Genomic DNA, 13255 nt, shown 5'->3' on the forward strand with positions numbered 1-13255 from the left:
TATACACAAGAAAAGTAAAAACATAAAATGTGTATACAAATGATCATAGCAATATTATTCATACTAACCAGAGTTGGAAACAACCTAAATGCCTATCAACTGATGAATTAATAAACAAAATGTGGTATATCCATACAATGGAATATTATTCTGAAATTTTCTCTTTTGACCATTTTTGGCTGTTTCTCAAATATATGGACTTAAAGTTCTAAGATATCATTGTTCTCTAATGGAACATTATCTTGTAATTTATTTATGCAAACATCATTCACAAACATATTGAGTTGACAAAGGTTAGAAAAATATTGTTTTGGGGAAGCACCTTCTTGAAAAATAATCCCTTTTTTATTGCAATACTGAATTTTAATCTTTTGAAGGGCCTCATAAATAAATGCAGATGTTCTTCGTGTTATAAATAACAGATACACTTCTATCATGTTGACACTATGGCTTTTACTTCTCTGGATAATGTATTGTTTACTCAAATAATCTCACAGTGCAAAAGAATACAGATTCTAGAGCCAGATGATTCAGTACGAATTCTGGCTCTATTACTTACTAGCTGGGTGATCTCTGTGTTTCAGTTACCTCATCTGTAAAATTAGGATAATAATACTACCCAAACCATAAAATACTACCAAAATTGTTGTAGGAGCTAAGTGAGATAATTAGAGCCTGCTATATAGTAATTGCTATTTAAATGTTACCATTATGTTATGGAAGGTCTCTATCTACTTTGTATTAAGGGCTCCATAAATAAAGCTTATCTATTCTTAAATGCTTAGATTTTGTGTTTAAAGTCATTTGTTATTAAACTTAGGCTGCAAATGCCCACTTCACTGGAAATTTATCCAATCACTTGTCTGCCCAAGATGGTGGCAGACAAGACCACCTTTACAAAATAATGACTGGTTCTCAAAGCCAGTTTACTTTTTTTGTTCCAACTCCATAAAACATATTATTCATGATTTTCCTGCCAAATTCGGCTTTAATATATACCTAATTAAAAGCATGTGACCCACAGGAACAAGAGAAAGGGAAAATACATTCACCAATTAAGTCATTAAAGACTCATTGGTGATTGTCTTACCCTGAAGTAGCTCTATCTTTTCAGACAATGATGTCTTCTGCTTTACATAGACTTTAATGTGCCTCAGTAGAATCCACGTAAAAATTTCTTTCTCCTAACATCTTACACAATTCCAAGATTATCCTTCGCTTTTCAAAGATTTCCATCAACTCACGGAATCACTTTTTAAATCTGAAAATTAGTTTTTCCCCTTTTACCTTTAACCAACCAACAAGGATAGTCTCTCCCGACTCCTCCATTCAGCCTGAGTACAGCAATCATTGTATTTCCCTCATACACAAAAGCTCCAATTAGTCTGCAAAAGAAAATTTGAACAGGCCTCTTCATATTCTTCCAGGCTCAACAGGCTGGCTTTGGCATTGTGCCGTTGAGCTCTAATGTCGTTTGTGATGCCAAACTGAAACACAAAGGAAACAGCGCGAAGTTGCTGATCACCTCGGTCAGCACGCTGCACAGCAAAGGCATTAGATTATGCATAGAAATTCCATGCCTCATAAATGCTTATTATTAAATTTATTAAAAGGAGGCGGCATTTTGAAATAATACTGAATTAGCAATCAACAATTCTAAATGGTAAGATAGGAGAAATTTAAATTCCTTTACCACACCTATGGCCTAGCTTCATTTCTCCCCACTTCAATATATAATCCTCTCTTATTTTTTGCAACCATCGAAGGATTTTTAGTGCCAAGACTCCATAATGAAAGTCTTTTAACTTTTAAAAAATTAAATAATAATATTTTCACCACCAGGGGGCAAAGAACATTTTTACAGGCAAAGATTATTTTTGACATTCTAAAGGAGTTACCTCGTGTGAACATAGTTTTTGTTGTTCGAATTTCAATAGCTTCAAATTAAGAGATACAGATCCTAACCGAAACCTTTAAATTTAAGGAAGAATCGTGTTTATAAAAGAGAAAATGGTACAAGTTACCATTAACCATGTGCCCTTTCATTCACTATCATTTTTAGATGCTTAAAAAGAAATTTTCCACCTCCCTTTTCCCTTTCCTTTTGTATGTTTGCACAAGAGGAGGAAAAACATAATTTGAACTTCTGAAATATTAATTTAGCCTTTGTCTATGCTGGTCTTTAAATGGCTTTTAGCTCATGGTATTTTTTGACAAATGGTTTCCTAAGCATGTATTTCAGCTCTGCTTTTTTGTTAACTTAATGTGATTAAGTGATGTACTCAGGTCATTACCTCCTTCTAAAACTGGGTTCATTGACTCGATTAATGCTTTGTCATTTGTTAATTTTATAATTGAGAAATGATATAAGTAACTGATAAGCACGTCAATTCACCAGTTATCTCTTTTGAGACCTGGATATCCCTGAATTTACTACGAAAGTACCAGAGTCATGAATAGACAATAAACAGAATTATCAGTATAGTAAATTACTGTTCAGAGGTGAAAAATTTGGTCTAACACATGTAAGTCCCATATCCTGAAGTTTCAGGATATTTGATTCTTTCTGACTTGTACGTTGATGAAAGGTCCAGTAACAGAAGTGAAACTGAGAGTTTTTAAATCAAGGTATCTGTGGTGTAGGCAAACAACCACATTTTATTCCTTGGCTTATTATCTTTCCCCTCTTCCTGTTCCTAAGTACCTGCTGAGACCACATTTCCCTGAATCGATTAAAAGGATGCCACTATTTCAAATCAGGCCTGAAGTAGAATGGACACACAGTGATCTGGTAAGCTCTGCTACTGTTCTTTCCTTCTACTGCTCCCTGGAGCCTGGTCAGCACCTCCATTGTCAGCCACAGCCCCGCAGGCCGCCCCCGCCCCTCCCCCTCTCCCTCCCCCTGGCACCAGGGCTGTCTCCAGGGGGTGCAGAATTGGGCCAGATACCACCGTATGTTCACCTACAGAACATATTTGTCCAGATGAAATCATGTTGAAATAAATATTGATTGCAAACTTAAGGAGAAAAAGAAGTTGCAAAAGGTCAGCATTAAGGGTTTATTTAGAGGCACACACTAAAGAACATTCTATGACCCACCACTTATATATTAGTGATAAAGGGAAACGTAGAGACAAAGTGCGGGTTTTTTTTCTCTTGTCAGTTTGCTTTTTTTTCTATTTGCTGTAGTGTGAATTGACGGAATCCTTCTTTCTAGCGTGTCCTCAAGCTGTTGCCCAGCCACTGGCAGCAGGCTGGAGAAGGCCAACCTTTCCGTTCTGAACCTTGACAGCCTGTGTTAGATAACTTGGTGCATCTTTTCAAGTCCGCTCTGCCTCATGTGTAAACTAGCCCCGGCCAGTGACCCATCGCACGCTGCTTCAGCCAGCCTCCTACAGGTGCACCCCGAAAGCTCCTTGCCTTGGGGCCAAGTTTTCTGATCTCCTTTTGTAATGGCAAATGGTTGTCAGTAGCACACTATCTACCATTTTCTAAAAAGCTTTAAACCACATAGAATCTCTTAAAGGTAAAGACAATATTCTAAAAATGACTGAGAAAGAATCTCTTTCTATAGAGAAAGTAGGGAAATGGGTGTTTGGAAATGCATCATTAGGTGAACATGGTTTTTTCTTTTGCCAAAAATGATATGTGTCACTAATAAAAATTCTCCTACCTGGACTCTTAAGAACTTGTTTTAAATCTTCCAAATGTAGCTTTTCAGTGGATTTAAAGTCCCTTTGTTAAGAATATAAAAACCCTTTATTTTCAGTTTGTTTTCAAGAATAATTACTTGACATAAGGGAGGATGGAAAATTACTAAGCTAAATTTTAGCAAAAACCTTTGCACAATTGCTGAATGGAAATGCAAATAGAGCCTATGACTTAGTAGCAGAGCCAAGCATACACTTCTTGCATTTAGATCTGTGTCTCTTTGTGAGGCATCTTTCTCACCTATGACACCTATTCAAACTAAGCATCTATATAAATGGAAATTAAAATTGGACCTTTAATTTATCACAAAATATTCAACCAGATTTCTAAATTAATACATCATTTTAAACCAGATTTCTCTCAATAAAAATAGGTGGTGATAATATGCTTCATTTTTGGAGAAAATCTTGGTTTAATCAATACTTCATGATACAATGATTAGGTCAATTTTAAGGTTAACTTTAAAAATATTTTTCTCCATTGCTTAATTTTCTTTCAAAGCATTTACTTTTTCCTCATTGTTAACACACTACCTTTACTTTGAAGGATTATATTGTGTGTTTATTTATTTCATTGTTTTAATGGAAAAATCCCATGGCTTCCCATCACACTTAGAATAAACCCTCATTCTTTTAAATCCTCCATAATCTGGCCTCTGTCTACCTGCAGGCGCACCTTGTACCATCCTCTCTCTCACCACACTGGCTCTCCTTCAGGGCACACCAGGCTCGCCCTGTTTCAGGGACTTCGGCCTCCTTCTGCCCCAGTACTCTTCCAGATCTTTGCCTGACTGGCTTCTTCCCTCTGTTGGACCTGCATTGAAATTCTACCACCTCTGGTAGGCTTATCTTAATCCCCTAACCTAAAAGGGCACCCAGATGCTCTCTTTCACATCACCCCCCTATTCAGTCCGCTGCCTAACATTTACCGTTCTCAGTTATCCTCCTTGTTCATTCATTATTTGTTTATTGTGATTCCACTCACTAGAATGCAAGCTCAATGACAGCAGGACTATGTCTATCCTGCTCTTCCTCCAAACGGTGCCTAGCCCATATTAGGCTTTCAATAAACATTGTTGAATTGAAAAAAGAAAAACACCTTTCCTTCTCTGAGGGTAATAATCTATTGTATTATGGATCAGACTTCTAAAACAATCAAGTAAACTGGAGAATTGCCCAAGTTCAAGCCATAGGAGAATAGCCAGCTCTCAGGGTAAGCAGCTACGTGCATGACAAGTTCCATGTGTTACCTAGTAGAACCATGTGGTTCATGGTGGAGGACGTGATGCATTGACCTACATGCTGTATTGATACAAATCATTGGTTGCACTATGTGGTTGGGTAACAAGTCTGAAGTAACACTGATTCCCCAGGGACGCTGTAGGTATTCTTAGTCATTTTGATCAGTATATACTGAACTAGTCATGACCTCTGAAAACAAAGCAGATTCTAATGTGGTGCCAAAATGAAGACTAGTTCCAAAAGTTCTTCAATCACATAAAAGTTCTCACTGACATCTTGAATAAATAAAGCTGACAGGTACAATTTATATTTATGTTCTCCCGAGTGGCAATAGGACATGCCACAGATAATTCTAATTTTTCTCAAGATTTGTCCTGTAAGTTGTAAGTCATGTCTTCAACATGCAGAGCAATGGTATTTCTGAGAAGACTTAGATATGCAAATATGATCATTTTACACACTCACTATAAAAGATTTTAAAGCCCAACCAATTCTTTCATTTAGTACAGGATTGCATTTTATGGAAACATCACTGTTTTCATTTATGTTCCAAAGCAATGTGTGTTGATATTTCAGTTAATGTTACCTTTCATTAGCTTTTTCATCACATGTCTTTTCCATGTAAGGTCATAGTTGTGGTTAAAGCTTGTTTCATAATGATGTCTCAAGCTGTATTCTTTTGACACAAAAACACTTTAAACACATGGGAATAGTCTCATTTCAACAGAGAATAATGCTTGTTCACAATTTTTTTTTTAAACTTAAAGCCTTCATGGTAGGGTTGTCGTATTTAATAAACAAAAGTACAGGACACCTAATTAAATTTGAATGTCAGATAAACAACAAATATCACATGGGGCATACTTCTACTAACAAAAATTAATTCTTGTTTATCTGACATTCAAATTTAACTGGGTATGTTATCTGGCACCCCTGGTCTGTCTTTGTTTTTTCCACTTTTGATAGAGACATAGGTTGAAATACATTCAGATGGTCTTCCAGGAAGTGGTGATGTCTTCATTACTTTCTTGTTAGCTATTTTTAAGTGTTGTCAGCTGTTTTAAAATCAAAGCAGGGTGGGGGGGGGAGGAACTACTTGAAATAAATGAAACATCAATTCTGAAGACTTTGGAAACCAGGCAATAAAGGATTTCATTATGTCAAACCATTGAAAAGCAAATATTGACTAAGCATTTACCATATATAAGGCATTGTATTACAATATGTCACAAGCACAAAAGAAGGGAAAAAGAAAAAAAGACAAATTCTCGGGCTTCCTGGTGGTGCAGTGGTTGGGAGTCCGCCTGCCGATGCAGGGGACGCGGGTTCGTGCCCCGGTCCGGGAAGATCCCACATGCCGCGGAGCGGCTGGGCCCGTGAGCCATGGCCTCTGGAGAATTTATATATTTTGTGGGGACGACAACACAGATACACATAAAAAGATAATAGTACAAGGCAGTAGATGGTTAAGTGCCAAAGGAGTAATAAAGACAAGAGGATTCAGGAGATCAATCCCATCTGTGTCTTTGGAGAAAGACAGTAGGAGAAAGGAGGTGTTTTATGAAGTGCTTTATGTTCATCGTCCTGTTTAAGCCTCCTTCTATGGTCTGAATGTCTGTGTCCCTCTCCCTCCCACCCCTGCAAATTCACATGTTGGAATAATAATGCCCAGTGTGATAGTGTTGGTGGGGGGGGCTTTGGGAGGTGATTAAGTCTTGAGGGTGGAGTCCTTATGAATGGGTTAGTGCTCTTAAAAAAGAGATCTTTAGTCTCTTCTACCATGTGAAGACAGACGCAGAAAGGAGGTGTCAGCTATGAACCAGGAGGAGTGTTCTCACCAGAATGTGACCACACTGGTGCCTTCATCTTGGACTTCCCAGCCTCCAGAACTGTGAGCAATACATTCCTGTTGTTTGTAAGCCACTCAATCTGCAGTATTTTGTTACAGCAGCCCAAATGAGTTTATACCTCCCAACAACCCTTTGAGGTAATTATTATTACCATCACCAGTTTCCAGGGAGGGTCTACATTACACGCCTGTGGTCACACAGCTAGTAAGCAGCATGTCTGCTTCCACCTTAGGTCTTCCTGAGCCCATAGCCTCAGTGCTGCTTCTGAGACGATGGGAGAGAAGGCTGGAGCCTCTACTGTTATATGGAGCTCGTAGAGGTCTGAGTGGTAGAGAGAGATAAAAGGACTATTTTGTAAACTAATTTCTTCACACATTGCCCTAGATATAATAGATAGAAATATTCATTCAATCACATTGGATTATAATGATACTAAAGAAAGTGTCAAAGATTAGAAACACTGTGAAATCAAAACAAACTGAAATGAATTGGTGGCTATTTGCATGTAGAGGAATGAGAGAGCAAGAGAGAAGAGGAAATATCAAAGATAGGTGCAAACCTGAGAATCTACAACAAAACAAAACAACAACAACAACAAAAACCTGGTAGAACTAATAGATGAATTCAGGAAAGTCACAGGATTTTAAACGATCACACAAAAATCAGTTGTGTTTTTATGCACCTAACTATCTGAAAAGGAAATTTAGAAAACAATTCCACTTTCAATAGCATCAAAAAGAAAAAATATTTAGGATTAAGCTTAACCAAGCAGGTGAAAGATTTGTACACTGAAAACAACAAAACATTGCTGAAAGAAATGAAAGACACTAATAAATGGAAAGACATCCTGTCTTCATGAACTGAAAAACTTAATATTGTTAAGATGTCAATACTACCTAAAGTATTGCATTGATCTACAGATTCAATGCAATCCCTATCAAAATCCCAATGACTGTTTCTTGCAGAAATAGACAAATCCATCCTAAAATTCATATGCAATCTCAAGGGACTCCAAATAGCCAAAACAATCTTGAAAAAGAAGAACAAAGTTAGAGATCTCATGTTTCCTGATCTCAAAACTTACTACAAAGTTACAGCAATTAAAACAGTGTGGTACTGGCATAAAGACAGACATATAGATGAATAGAGTAGAATAGAGAGACCAGAAATGGACCTTCACATATATGGTCAAATGATTTTTGACAAGGATCACTAGACCAAAGGACAGTCTTTTCACAAATAGGGTTGTAAAAACTGAATATCCACATGCAAAAGAGAGTTGGGAAATGCAGGAGAGACAAGATGGCAGGTAGAGGGACCTGAAGCTCACCTCCTCTCATGAGCACACCCCAAATCACAACTAACTGCTAAACAACCATCGATTAAAAAAAAAATGAAAGAAGTTGGACCCTTATCTTACAACATATAAAACATTAATTCAAAATGGATTAAAGACCTAAACATAATACCTGAAACCATAAAACTCCTAGAAGAAAACATAGGGGAAAATCTTCATGACAATGGATTTGGCAATGATTTCTTGGATATGGCACAAAAAGTACAGGCAAAAAGGGAAAACCAGTTAAATTAGATTTCATCAAAACTTAAAAACTTTTGTGTATCAAAGGATGCTATTAACAGAGTGAAAAGGCAATCCACATTTTGGGAGAAAATATATATCAGATATATATTTTCTGGGAAAAAAATCATACATCTGATAAGGGATTAATAACCAGAATATATAAAGAACTCCTACAGCTTAAAAACAAAAAAACAACCCCCCAAAATGAGCATAAGATTTGAATAGACATTTCTCCCAAAAGATATACAGATGGCCAACAAGTACGTGAAAAGATGCTCAATATCAATAGTAATTAGGGAAATGCAAATCAAAACCTCAGTGAGATACCCCTTCACACCCATTACAATGGCTATTATCAACAAAATAAAACAAAACAGAAAATAACTGTCTGTGAGGATGTGAAGACACTGGAACCCTTGTGCATTGCTAATGGGACAGTAAAATGGTGCAGCTGCTGTGGAAAACAGTATGGTGCTTCTTCAAAATATTCAAGATAGAATCACCATATGACCCAGAAATTCCACTTCCGGGTATATACCACAAAGAACTGAAAGCAGGGACTCAAATGGATATTTGTATACCCATGTTCATTGCAGTATTATTCACTATGCCCAAAAGCCAGAGAAAAAACCAAATATTCATTGACAGATGAGGGGATAAACAAAATGTGCTATATACATATAATGAAATGGAACATCATTCAGCCTTAAAAAGGATTGAAATGCTGATAAATACTACAATATGGGTAAATCTTATCCATTATGCTTATCCATTGGATTATATGGATTATGCTGATCCATTATGAAGGCATTATGCTAAGTGAAATAAGTCAGTCACAAAAGTACAAATAATGTATGATTCTGCTTATGAGGTACCTAGAGTAGTCAAATTCAGAAAGACAGAAATTAGAATGATGGTTTCCCAGGGCTGCGGGGAGGGGGACAAGGACAGTTATTGCTTAATGGGTACAGCTGGGGAAGACGAAAAAGTTCTGAAGATGGATGGTGGTGATGGTAGCACAGCAATGTGATTTATTTACATTTATTTATTTATTTATCTATTTTTGGCCACACCACCCGGCATGCGGGATCTTAGTTCCCCGACCAGGGATCGATCATGTGCCCCCTGCAATGGAGGCACAGTCTTAACCACTGGACCACCAGGGAAGTCCCAGTAGTGCAACAATGTGAATGTACTTATAATGCCACTACACGGTGCATTTAAAAATGGTTGAAATGGTCAGTTTCATGACACCGGGTTGGCCAAAAAGTTCGTTCGGGTTTTTGGTCGCCCACAGAAGTCCCGAGCGAACTTTTGGGCCAGCCCAATATGTCTACTTCACCACAATAAAACTTTTTTTTTTTAAGATACTGTAATCCATAAGCCAACACAACTGTGCACAAATAAACTCTGGCATACCTCTGATTATGGAGCATCCCTCAGCACGCCCCGTGTGGCATATGTGACATTTAATTGTCTGCTATAGCAACCGAGTGAGGGCACCAGTATGAAAATGGGTTTTACCTATTAGTAAAGCTTAGTTTCTTCCTTACTTGTTTTAGAGAAAAAACAATAAGTGAAAATAGAAGCTCTAATATTGTCTTCTCAAACTGCTAAAGGGCAGGCGGAAGCAGCAGCAGTTCACTGGGGCCGGTGCTGGGTGAGGAAGTGGGAGGTAGAGACGTGACGCCGGACTTGGCGACACCAAGGCCCTGGGAGACCTTGACAGTCCGGGGGCAGCGGTGTGGATGGAAACTGCACGGAGTGTGTCGAGGACAGACTGTGGAAACACTAGTGATTATAATCACTGCCTTCAAAATATTTTGCTTTGAAGGGGAGCAGAGAAATGAGAGGGGAATTTGAAAGGTGTTATGGGGTCATTTGAGGTGTTTTGATTTTATTTTTTCATAGGACAGATTACAGCATGTTTGGATGCTGGCAGGAAAAGGCTAGAAGAGTTGGGGGGACGGTAGGAGCCCGTCCTTGAGAACAAGAAAGGGGTGGGATCTGGAGCCCACGAGGAGGAGTTGGCAGGGAGCGTGGTAGGGTGAGGCGTGTGTAGGCGTCTATTTTTTTTTTTTTTTTATAAGTTTCTTTCTTTCTACGTGGGGTCTTTGTTGCTGTGCACGGGCTTTCTCTAGTTGCAGCAAGTGGGGGCTACTCTTCATCGCGATGCGCGGGTTTCTCATTGTGGTGGCTTCTCTCTTTGCGGAGCACGGGCTCTAGGTGCATAGGCTTCATTAGTTGTGGCGTGTGGGCTTCATTAGTTGTGGCTCGCGGGCTCTAGAGCGCAGGCTCAGTAGTTGTGGTGCACAGACTTAGTTGCTCCGCAGCATGTGGGATCTTCCCAGACCAGGGCTCGAACCCGTGTCCCCTGCACTAGCAGACAGATTCTTAACCGCTGCAACACCAGGGAGAACATGCTTGTGTGAGGAAGTGAGGTGGGGGAGGGGTGTGCATAGGGAATTTGATGGGAAAGAAGGTATAAAATAGCAATTTTGGAGCTGGGAAACCAAACACACCAGGGATGTAAAATAGGACCCTGGGCAGTGCTGAGTATCCTTTTGTGATTTGTGGTCACAGATTTGCAGTGAGACTGTTTTTCCAGCGGGGCCATGCGTTTTCTCTCCAGCAGCTCTCAGCTGTTCAGGGGCAGGCACAGATCAGGCTGAGGGTTGGTTTTAACCAGGCTGGGGCTTTGCCAGAGAACCACAGAGGGAGAGAGAGGACCAGGAAGTTCATGGGGTTTGCAAGGTGTGGATTGGGTTTGGTCATGGCTGATGACAAGACCATCATCATAATAGTGGGCATATGAAATGGGTTGAGGAAGTGATCGCTGGAGGTGATAGGTCAAGGAACTAAGAGACCACAGCATAAACAGGTGGCAGTGGGGCTGTGTCAGTGCAGTGCAGGAGTTAGGAAAGTCTATGTGATCCTCTTTTGTCCCATCTTGGTCAGGAGGTGTGATTTTTCCCTCTGTGGCTCTAACCGCACAGAAGATGACCAAGTTCCTCGCCTTTTGCTCAAGGGTGCAGTACAAGCCCGGAAGCAGCAGGACGTCCCCAGTGGGTGGGAGCTTCCTTCCCAAGTAAGGATAGCTCAGTACCAAGTCCCGTCCACTCCACTTCCTGGTTCTCTCAACTAAGGGTCCTTCTCTCCCTTCCCATTTCCGGAACTCTGCTCCTCCAAGGCTTTTCTCTTCCCTGCGAGCTATCCTCATACCTGCTCTTTCCTTTCCCTGGAGCCCCAGCACACTCAGCAGCCCATGTCTGGATCTTTCTGTCTCACGTCTGCAGCAGAGGCTCCTCGGTTTCTTCTTCACTGTATGCTTCGGGAAAGAAAAACAGCCTTCAGGGTTCTAGAGAGAGCAAAAGAGGGGAGAAATTCACAGAAAGCACACAGGAAATTAGAGATACACCCTGTCTCCGATGGATTTTACCCACGAGCCTGTTGAATGAAATTGTCAAAAAATAAAAACAGGAGCCGAGGTGGAAGAGAAGAGAGTGAACCAGGTGTTAAAGTCATCGGTGACTAAGGTGGAATGATCAGTACAGCAAGATGTCTGATGATATGAACTTCGAAGGAGGGTGGGAGATATAACGCCTGAGATGGCATTTGTGGGGCAAGAAGGACTCTTCCCTCCTTCTGGTACCAGGTACATGAGGCTTGAGAGGGAAAACCAGCCTCCAGTCTGGAGGTGAAATGCTGCCCCCAAAGGGCAGAGAACTTTCCACTGGAGCTGAAAGGTCTGTAAGGGCCAATATCCTCCGTCTGCCATGTTCCCCTTCACATCTCCATCGCCTTGTACGAAGCAACGAGTACAGAGAGTGTGCTCAACAAAGGTATATTGAATAAATGGACGGGCGGTTAACTGAACCCAGTGTTCATGTTCAAATCAAGTGCCACAACCCTACCACTCTTCTAGAATAAGTGGCAGTCTCAGCTTCCTGCTCCAGGATATGTGACTGCCATGGGGGGCAAAGGGTGCGCAAGGGAGTCAGCCGCCTGTCAGGCAGACCCGCTCCCACCGAATGAGAAAGAGATGCTGGAAGCAGGTAGACTGAAATAGAAACATCAGCTTTTTTCCTGCTAGGCTTAAAGATCAGGATCTGAGCTGTGGCCATTATCTGGATCCCTAATAGATCTCTTTCTTCATCCAGCCCTGGGAAGTTTAGGGAAAGATGAGCAGGGACTAAGTCTCTTAATATCAAGCTGCAACAAAGAAAAAAAAAAAAAAAAAGCCCAGAAGAGGCTGGACCACACATCCTCCACCCCTTCAAGTATAAGTTACTTCTCAACTTTGGGAAGAAGTGAAAGACGGGGCAGAAAAAACCTAGACATTTCCTCTCGTATTTTTCTTTCTTCCTGAGTGAGCATTTTCTCCCTTCTTTGAAAGGTAAGGGGGGAGGGTAAAGGGCTCCCCTCATCACATCCCAGCTTTTTATTCTCCTGATACACTTGACTATATAGTCAGCTGAGGATGTGATGTTTCCCTGGGGAAGGTGATCAGCTGCCCGTCAGAAAGATCTGCTCCTACCGTCATGAGACCGTCCCCCCCCACCACGAAATGCCAACTACTGTTTCTTCACATAACTCCCTGGGAACACCGATTTAAATTTTGTTCCCCGACAGCTCTAAAATTGTAAGAACAAAAACTTTATTAAATGAATTGTGCTTCTACTAATTGACCTACCTTCCCACCCCTTTCTGTCTTTCCAAACTCTTCCACTGTGACCTTTGGACCTCATGGTATAGCAAACCAGCAAACTCCCCTATATTCTGGCTGGTCAAAATGTGATTCATGGTACATTTTAAAACCAACACAGAACTCGCAGTGAAATGTCTCAGTCATTTAATAATTCTACGTTTAA

General features: G+C 40.2%; 1 protein-coding gene across 1 annotated transcript in view; it reads right to left on the reverse strand.

Annotated features, from left to right (window-relative positions):
• Positions 1-9743: 9743 nt before the first annotated feature.
• Positions 9744-13255, reverse strand: part of LOC131753048 (uncharacterized) — a 149150-nt gene continuing 145638 nt past the window's right edge. Inside the window, exons 2-3 of the mRNA XM_067030633.1 lie at positions 11607-11742; positions 9744-10785 (exon numbers count right to left, since the gene is read on the reverse strand). Coding sequence (XP_066886734.1) covers positions 10703-10785; positions 11607-11742 — 219 coding nt within the window. The 3' untranslated portion in view covers positions 9744-10702. The remainder of the gene's footprint in view (positions 10786-11606; positions 11743-13255) is intronic.

The sequence above is a fragment of the Kogia breviceps genome, chromosome 3, assembly GCF_026419965.1.
Source record: "Kogia breviceps isolate mKogBre1 chromosome 3, mKogBre1 haplotype 1, whole genome shotgun sequence".
NCBI lineage: Eukaryota > Metazoa > Chordata > Mammalia > Artiodactyla > Physeteridae > Kogia > Kogia breviceps.